Source organism: Meriones unguiculatus, chromosome 9 (assembly GCF_030254825.1).
Source record: "Meriones unguiculatus strain TT.TT164.6M chromosome 9, Bangor_MerUng_6.1, whole genome shotgun sequence".
NCBI lineage: Eukaryota > Metazoa > Chordata > Mammalia > Rodentia > Muridae > Meriones > Meriones unguiculatus.
In genome coordinates this window covers 57695516-57705201 of record NC_083357.1, presented here as the reverse complement: position 1 = coordinate 57705201, position 9686 = coordinate 57695516, and the positions used below count along the sequence as shown (strand labels likewise).

Sequence of the window (9686 nt, the reverse complement as noted above, 5' to 3'; positions counted from 1 at the left end):
TGTGCTGGAACACACTCTATAGAACAGCCTGATTCTGAACTCACAGAAATCTGTTTGAATTTTCACTTTTTAATTTTTGGTGGCTAAGGTTACTTCTAAGGCTAACTAAGAAACAACTCTTTTCTGCTTAGGAATCTTTCAGATCTGGTGTAGATTGTAAATTTGCTTTACCAGTCCTGGTCGGGCATGCTTTGACTTAACATCAAGTAAGTCTAGCACACCTACACAAGAGGAGTGGGATTCTCAATGTGTGCTAAATTATCTCAATTCCCAGAGGAATTTAAAGAGATAAAAATTCAGAGTCAAGTGTCCTGCAGAGTGTCATGGACCAGAAAGAACCCTAACACTGGAGAATCCATTTGTGTGTGTGTGTGTGTGTGTGTGTGTGTGTGTGTGTGCAGGCTCTCAGGCCTTCATCGGACCCAACCAACTGTTTAAATGGAAAGATTCCGTGAGGTTCCCACCCCTGTTTAGGGAGGTTCAGAAGGAGTGATTTCCTGCAGGGCACAGGGGAAGTGTGTTCAACCAGAGACTGAACCAGCCTATGATCACAGCTGCTGTTGTACAGAATGTGACTATCGGGGACTGACTGGAAGTGTAGGTCCCAGTAAGGAACTCATGCTCCAAGCCAACAAAGCCTCGGATCCGAGCAATCCAGTAGAACAGGCCTGTTGCTCTGTGGCTACGACAGGCATGCGGGGCTGAGGGTATGGCTTGGTGGGTAGTGCTTGCTTACCATATATAGAATCGTAGGTTCAATCCCCAGCACTGCATAAACAGAGCATCCTAGAGCCCCAGTGTTTGGAGGTATAGGCAAGTGGATGAGGAGCGAAAGCCTACACCATGAATCTGAAGCTAGCTCTGAATACCTAAGTGTCTGACTCCAAAAACACCAACCCTGTGGGCCGTGGCATCCTTCCTGCCCTGCATCTCGAGGTCACTTTCTCCCAGCCATCTCCAGCCATCTCCAGCCTCTCCAGTCCCTGTGCTCCAGTTAAATGTTCACAGCCTTTTCTCCCTGGAAGCAGGCTCACTCCAAGTCACACAGGGAGGACTACGTGCTTTGAGAACACCCTGACTGGGCTTGCAATCTCCTGTGAGCAGACACCTAAGACTCTAGATTGGACCAATGAAGCCAGCAGCACAGACACCCCATGCTCTAGAGGAGTGGGTTGCTCACACCAGCACTATCCTAGGATGTGGTCCTTGTGTCCTTTCTAGCTCTTCCTCCCGTGCAACCTCCCTCTTCTTCTGCTGGGCCTCTTCCCTTTCTTGTCCTCTGCTCACATTTACTACATCTAAATATGCACACAACAATGAGGAGCTGAAGAGTTTAGGTTAGCCAGAATATAACTCCATTTTGAAATAAAGAGCTTGACTGGGAACTAAATTCAGGTACCAGGAAATATCACAGAATGTACACCTGGCAGAAAACAAAGTTAACTCTCCTAGCAACAGCCTCCAGGAAACATAACAGAATAAATGCTTCATAGAAAATAGAGACAATCTCCCTGGCAATAATCAATGGGAATCAGTTGAGAATTGGGTGGGAAAATTCTCCCAAATATTTCAGACATGGTTTAGAAAAATAGCCATTGTGATTGTGTGCCTCAGAAAAGGTCACTCCATCCTGCTAAACTTCACCCAATTCTGTAACACCAAGGCTTATGCCCCCCTGCTTGCTGCCATGGAAACCCCCTGCTCACAGACTTTCCCTTTAAAAATCCTGTTCACTCAGAGCTCCAGGTCCCACTTCTCTACTGCTGTGTCAGAGAGACTTGGGTCCCAAGTTCGATAACTCTCGTAATAAACCTCTCTTGCTATTCCATCAAGTCGCCTCCTGGTGATCTCTAAGGGTCCTGTGAACCTGGCATAACAAAGCCAAGGTCTACATCTCCCAGAGTGCTTAACAGGCTCGCTGAGCCAGGCTTACTTCATTTAAAATATTTTCCAGTTCCACCATTTTCTTGGAAAATTCAGGTCTTCTCATCTGAATAGAACTCCATTGTGGGTGTGTATCACATATTTACCATCTAGCCATCTACGGATGAATGGCCTTAGGCTCAAGAGTGAGGTGGCTGGGTTCTATGGTAGACATTTGGGAAACGGCCACGCTAGTCTCCACAGTGGCTGCACCAGCTCACACTGCTGCCAACAGTACATGAGGGCTGTTCTCTCCCTGGGTCCTGGCCAGCAACTGCTCTCACTGTTTTCTCAATGCTACTCATAGTGACTGGGGAGAGATGGACTGTGGAGATGTTGGGTGTGAATGTTGTGAGGTGTGAGTGGTGTTTTGTTTGTTCTCTTTTTGAGATAGGGTCTCTCCATGGAGTCCTGGCTCTCCTGGAACTCACTACATAAATCAGGGCAGATCCAACTCAGAAAGGCTCAGGGCTGTTTTAGTAACATTTCCCTAATACATAAGGATGTCATCAAAATTGTTTTGCTTCCCTGTCAGCATGCCATGCCTATCATGAAGAAAACAAATGCTATCAGGGGTTTGAAGCTAAGGGTGAGGGGAAAGGGGGAGCTTTTATTCACCGCTTGTGGGAATGCCAACTTGTGCAACCACTGTGGAAAGTGGAAAAAGAGTGAAGAGACGGAGCCTCTCCATTCCCAGCTACACCCTTCACAGGTCAATGCCCCAAAGACACACGACAAAAACGCTTGCTCAGCCATACTACTGCTGCTCTATGCACAGTAGCCAGGAAATGGAACCAGCCTGATGTCCATCAATAGCACATGCACAAAGACAGGACTAGAAATATGCACAACAGAATTTATGCAATCCTAAAGAAAAAGGAAATGAAAATCACTGTGCAAAGTGAAATAAGCTAGACTCAGGCAAGTGCCATGTTTTCTGTCAGATGCAGAACTTAGATTTTTAATTTATTTAATTTATTATTTATTTTAATTTATTTTTAATTTAATCTTACATATATAAGTATTTTTCCCCATGCATGTCTGTGCACCACATATGTGCATGGAGTCAGCAGAGGTTAAAGAGTGAGTTGGATCCTTGGAACTGGAGTTACAGGTGTTTATTAGCTACCACCTGGGTAGTAGGAATCAAACCCGGGTCCTCTGGAAAAGCAGTCAGTGCTTAACTGCTGAGCCATCTCTACAGGCCAATAGATTTTTCAAAATGATGTGTGTGTGTGTGTGTGTGTGTGTGTGTGTGTAGATTAATTTTGTAGGAAGCTGGCATGACCACTCCTCAAGGATCTATTTCAGTGTGCCTCACCTGGAATATGGACCAGGGATTTCACAAGCTTTTACCTTCAGAACTCTGGAGAGCAGGAGGATGGCAGATGCTGGTGGTGGTGATGAGGGTTATGGGACTAGTGGAGATGGTAATGGCAGTGGAGAGGATGATGATGGAGGCAGTGGGGGTAATGGAGGAGGAGGATGGTGGAAGGTGAGGGTGGTTGTGGGGGTGATGGTGGTGTCTTGAGACAGGATCTCACTCACCCCAAGCCTGGTTCTCCTTTCTTCTCACATATCTGCATTTTCCAGACAGCATTCTTGGATAAATGCTAGTGTTGGTCTTGTTTCTGAGGACAACTTTCAAGCTTTATTTTTTAACTTTCATATAGATAACTAACATATTTATGTTGAATGTGTATTGTTTCTCTAATTAAAAAAAAAAAAAAGAATGTCCTCCAAACTGTCAATGTACTTTGCGCTGAGAGTGAAAATCCTGTACCTTCTTGTATTTTCTCTTTGGTGTCCGTCGATGCAGTCTTTCTGTCGCACTAGGTAGCACACACCGTCCCAATAGTAATGGTCACAAGCACCTTGCTAGATGCCAAGTGAGAGGCGACATCTTTTCCCTCACAGCACAGTGAGCAGGAGAAAATTGTCCAGCTCAGTTTTCCCAAGCTAAGCTTATGGTTTCTCTTCCTCTCATAAAAGCCTCTGTGTTTCTTTAGAAATGGGATGGTTGGAGGGATGGAAAGGGTCTGGGTTAAGCTTTCCCAACATGTATCATAATCAGCCAGAGCAGACTAGAGAGCACACAACCCACACTCTGGGTCTGTGACCCCTGGATGACCCTTCAACAGCAGGCTCCTGTCTCACAGAGGGTGCACCTGCCCCTCACTTGGACCAGAGCATTTTTCTTAATTATCTGCCCATGGCAAACCCTGAGACTGCCCAACTCTACTCTAGCTCCCTCTACAGCAAGAGCCTGACTCTCCTGACCTCACTTCCCCCCTTTCCAGGAAGTTCCAGCTGTAGGAACGCAATGGGGTGAGGAGCATGGCTTTCCACAGAAGACCCACAAGAGCTCTGCAGCAGCTTTCTCTGTCATTCACTCTCACAGATGTGTATCTTGCTCTGTCTTTGCTCACAGTTCCCTGTGCACTAATATTTCAGCCGTTAAAGTAAAGGCCAGCTATGCAGCCTGCTTTGGAATCATTCCTGCTCCTTCGTGTTCCTGTATATTTAAAACCTTTTCCATATAACTAAACTCCCTACAGTAAGACCATAAATCTCTGGAAGGCAGAAGCCAGGTTTCATTTATCTTTGTGTATTAATAGTGCAGTGTAATTGATCAATAAAGATTTGTCAGTTATATCTTTCTTTCTTTTTTCTTTTCCATTTTTCCCCTTCCTGGAACTCACTTGTAGACCAGGCTGGCCTTGAACCCAGAGATCCACCTGCCTCTGCTTCTTCCTCTGCTGCAATTCAAGGCATGCACACCACACCCAACTCTCATGACCATCTATTAGAGGACAGATCTCTGTGATGTGTGATACATTATATAGAGAGAGCCCTGAGAATGCAAAGCTAAGATAGAAGACAGACAGACAGACATCTGGAAGCAGGTTCAGTCAGTTCAGAGAAGGTCATGAGTGTAAAACTAAGCCACTTGAACTAGTTCTGGAGACAAATTAGGTAGTTGGAAATGTACAGAGAAATCTTACATAGGAAAGAATCAGAAAAATATTATGCAGTATGCCTTGAGTACAGTCTCCCATTGTTGTTTCTGAGGATAGATTTCAAGCTTTACTTTTTAACTTTCACATGTATGTGCATGCGTGCACGTGCACCCATGTGTCATGTGTGTACAGGTACTAACAAAAACCAAGACTGGTGTCATAGCTTCCCTGGGAGCTGGAGTTCTGTGCACTTGGGACCTCTACAAACTGGAGTTCTTTGAAGGGAGGGAGCTGCCAGGGCAGGAAGTTCTCCTAACCACACAGCTCACTAGTCCCTAAGATTTTATAAAGATTTATTTATTTATTTTTATTATTTGTACAATGTTCTTCTGCATGTAGACCTGCATGCCAGAAGAGAGCATCAGATCTTATTATAGAGAGTTGTGAGGCACAATGGGGTTGCTGGGAATTGAACTCATGACCTCTGGAAGACCAGCCAGTCCTCTTAACCTCTGAGGCATCTCTCCAGCCCAGTCCCTAAGATTCATTCTCACCTCCGTGTATCTGTGTGTCTATACACATGTATGCCCATGCCACAAACGCTATTAGAAGACATCAGGTCCCCTGAAAATGGAGTTACAGACTTTTGTAAGCCACTCAGCATAGGTTCTGGAACCTAATTTGGGTCCTCTAGAAGAGCAGCAAGTGCTCCTAACCACTGAGCCCTCTCTCCAGACCCCAACTTCATAAGATTTTTTTCAACAAAAGCAAGTTTGGTTTATTTGAATGGTGCTATTAAGTAGGTCCACAAAGGTAACAAACGGAAGCAGGAAGTGCAATCTTACAAGAAGCACAACAACCACAGTTAGTGCAAAATGTACAGTTAGCGGCTATTGGGAAACCCTGGGTTTGAATTCAGTTTTAAACAGTATACATTGCTAAATAACATAAGAAACGTTCTTTTTAAATGTGGAAAAAGATACTCAAAGTGTACTATTAACAGAAAATAATTTAAACTGTTCAGCAGCTCCTTCCTCTAGGCTTCAGTTATTTCATCCACAGGAAGGGGAAAATCAACAGGAAATAAACCTTTGTGAAGGGAGAAAAGACCTAAAACCAAAACCAAACAAGGCATGCTGCATTTGGCTCCCTCTACCGCTGAAACATCCTCATCATCCTATAACCTGCTTCACTGCCACACCTCACCCAAAAGGAATAGATGAGTCAGCTTTGGTAACAGGACCTGAAACAACAGCCCGGCTCTTTACACTTCCCTCTCCTAAAACTTCAGCTCTCACTTGTATCTTCGGGCCCAGACCAACTTTAAAAGAATAGGACTCTTAAAGGAATAAGGGGTTCAGGTACCCATAGCCAGGCTCTTGCTAGTGTGGTAACTCCTGCGATGTGTCATAAAGTTGGAAATGTGTCAGTTCCCAACTCAAGATGAGGAGGAGGCACCCATGAAATAAGGAGATCTACTTCTCTCTCCAATTTTCAGATCCCAAACTGACAATTAGGTCCCTACTGCCAAAAAAACTGCCCGTTATAACTAGGCATACTCTAGATAGAACTGTTTGGAAGCTGTTATTAGGGGAAATGGAGGATATGAAAATTTGAGAGTATGAGTTCTAGTAGAGAAGTACAGGTAGCACATTAGATTTCAATTTTGCAACCATTTGGACATTGTAAAAGAAAGGGGATAGGAAAGGAAATAGGCACTTTTCCTGCAATGCGTACAAAGTCAGAATTGGGAACCTTTTCCAGAATACAGTACTTCAAGCAGAGAAATATGTGGTACATGAGCAATGAGAGGTGAGGGCAACCAAGCAGGTTTCCTTATATGATTTTTAAAATGAGAGACAGAAATGTAAATATCTCTTACAAATCTGGTTTCCGAGGCTCTGTCTCCTCTAAGTGCTTACCCAGGCTGCTAGGAACCCTGGTCTGCCCATCACAGAAACACAGGCACAAAATCTGCAGCCAGTCGACAGAATACAGAGATTTCTAAGCAGAGTTCACATTCAGACTTCAACTACCCTGCACAAGATGACTTGGAACTAGACCTCCTTACAATGGGGCCAGCAGCACTGTTGGTTGGCCAAGTGAAGGAACAGAAGGTCCGTTGCACAACGGACAATGTGTCGATCTAGGTTTCGAAATTTGAATACCCTGAGCCATTTGCCTCTGCCAGCCACACCCACAGGGTCTGCTCTATATCTATGGGCCCAAGTAGAGCTCACCCATCATCCCTGATTTCCAGGACAACCAGCATTTCGATCGCACAGGAGCTGCAACCTAGACTGGGTAAGAGACTGACTGTTTAGGACTGGGGCAGGAGGGCTAGTGATGGGGCAGCGTCCAGGAGAAATGGAACTGTGAGCCTACAGTGACAGCAGAGGGCTTTCAGGGAGAGAGAGGAAAAACCAGGCCAAGATGGGGAGTAGTCACTTCTGCTCTGCTCTCACAGGAAAACATGGGTCTGAAGCTGCCTGAGTCCCGACTATGTTTCCTGCTGCTGCTGGGACTTGTCCTGATGGTGCCCTCATTCCAGGCCCCACCTGGTTTAACCCGTTCCCAGTGGTTTGAAATCCAGCATATAAGGAATAGTACTACCATCCGATGTAATGCTGCAATGCTGGGAGTTAACAATTATACGGGAAGATGCAAGGGCAAAAATACTTTTCTTCATACAACTTTCGCTGATGTTGTTGATGTCTGTTATAACACAAATACTACCTGCAGGAACGGACGAACAAATTGTCATAATAGTTCATCTCCAGTATCTATAACTTACTGTAACATCACATCTCATTCAACAAATTATACACTATGCAAATACCAAACAACATTAGACACGAAGTCCTACACAGTTGCTTGTGAAAACAGAACCCAACAGGATAATACCACCTATCCAGTGGTGCCAGTTCACTTGGATAATATATTTTAGATGGCTCCAGCACCACCACTTTGTACCTTTAATCGTCAGCTAATGTTACGACAATCCTAGTGCTGAAGAACCAATTCCTCCGCTGCACTGACTATCAGGACCTGTCCTCATGAAACCTGTCCGTGGCTCCCTTCAAATTTAGCTGAACAGAGTCTTCTTAATCAATAAACACCTTAGCATACTCATCTAGATCTTTGACTGCCTCTGTGTGTGACAGAGAGAAAGAGAGAGAGAGAGAGAGAGAGAGAGAGAGAGAGAGAGAGTGTTGACACAGGACCTGGCTAGCATGACAAGCACTCTACCAATTGAGCCATCTACCAGTTCCCTAGAAACAAATACCGTATGAGAAGAGATGTCTATCTTTCCAGAAAGTTCTTACAGGGCATCTTCTCTGAAGTGGCTATTAGCGGGGAAAAAAGAAGTGGGGTCTATCCTTTACCCTTAGAGGCTATCCCTTCAGCTTCCCCTTCCCCTTCTCCTTCCCCTGCATAGCTGTCCTCAGTGGTGAATAATTCTATCATTCAACACAGACCAGGAAGGCACAGATTCCAGGACAAGGGAACTGGATTCCACACAGAAAAGGATGAATAATGAGAGGTCCTGCCCTGACTCCTGAGTACAGAACTGTAGTCAGGAATCAGTGACAAACAGGAAGGGGCCATCCTTGAAAGACATGGGCAAACACGACATCACCTCATGGGGCAGTCTGACACAGAAGGGAGCAGGGGCGTGAAATCATCAGGCTGCACCTCTGTCCTTCAGTCTGGATCCCCAGCTTCCCTTTGGCTGTTCCTCTCTGGGCCCCCACATGCAGCAACCAGACTCTCCCCACCACTGTCCAGTGGTGGTCCTTCTTGTTGTCAGTGGCTGCAGGGAAGCCAGTCCTCTGGTCTTCCAGCTTGGTGTGGGGAATCTGCATTTTACACATGCATGCTGAGTTCCTGGAAGTGCAGGGGTGGAAAGAATTCACTGGCTTCAGATGAAGTTGGGAACAGCATGAGGGCCTCACTGTGCTGGAACTCACTCTGTAGAGCAGCCTGATTCTGAACTCACAGAAATCGGTCTGTAATTTTCACTTTTTAATTTTTGGTGGCAAAGGCTATTTTTAAGGCCACCTGAGAAACAACTCTTGTCTCCAGCCTCTCCAGTCCCTGTGCTCCAGTTAAATGTTCACAGCCTTTTCTCCCTGGAAGCAGGCTGACTCCAAGCCACACAGGGAGGACTACGTGCTTTGAGAACACCCTGACTGGGCTTGCAATCTCCTGTGAGCAGACACCTAAGACTCTAGATTGGACCAATGAAGCCAGCAGCACAGACACCCCATGCTCTAGAGGAGTGGGTTGCTCACACCAGCGCTATCCTAGGATGTGGTCCTTGTGTCCTTTCTAGCTCTTCCTCCCGTGCAACCTCCCTCTTCTTCTGCTGGGCCTTTTCCCTTTTTTGTCCTCTGCTCACATTTACTACATCTAAATATGCACACAACAATGAGGAGCCAAGGTCTACATCTCCCAGAGTGCTTGGCAGGATCGCTGAGCCCGGCTTGCTTCACTTAAAATATTTTCCAGCTCCACCATTTTCTTGGAAAATTCAGGTCTTCACATCTGAATGGAACTCCATTGTGGGTGTGTATCACATACTCACAAACTAGCCATCTACAGATGAGTGGCCATAGGCTCAAGAGTGAGGTGGCTGGGTTGTATGGTAGACGTTTGGGAAACGGCCACGCTGGTCTCCATAGGGCTGCACCAGCTCACACTGCTGCCAACAGTACAGAAGGACTGTTCTCTCCCTGGGTCCTGGCCAGCAACTGCTCTCACTGTTTTCTTCATGCTAGCCATAGTGACTGGGGAGAGATA

General features: G+C 45.7%; 1 protein-coding gene across 1 annotated transcript; it reads left to right on the top strand.

The window, feature by feature from the left end:
- Positions 1-7112: 7112 nt before the first annotated feature.
- On the top strand, positions 7113-8015 carry LOC110543247 (ribonuclease 2B). The gene is made up of 2 exons (XM_021629627.2): positions 7113-7187; positions 7351-8015. The coding sequence occupies exon 2, from the start codon at positions 7357-7359 to the stop codon at positions 7828-7830; it is 474 nt and encodes a 157-aa protein (XP_021485302.1). The 5' UTR covers positions 7113-7187; positions 7351-7356; the 3' UTR covers positions 7831-8015.
- The last annotated feature ends 1671 nt before the right edge of the window (positions 8016-9686 follow it).

What these genes read in the sequence shown, in the direction of transcription:
- LOC110543247 (XM_021629627.2), top strand. Translation starts at nt 7,357, where the DNA reads ATGGGTCTGAAGCTGCCTGAGTCCCGACTATGTTTCCTGCTGCTGCTG.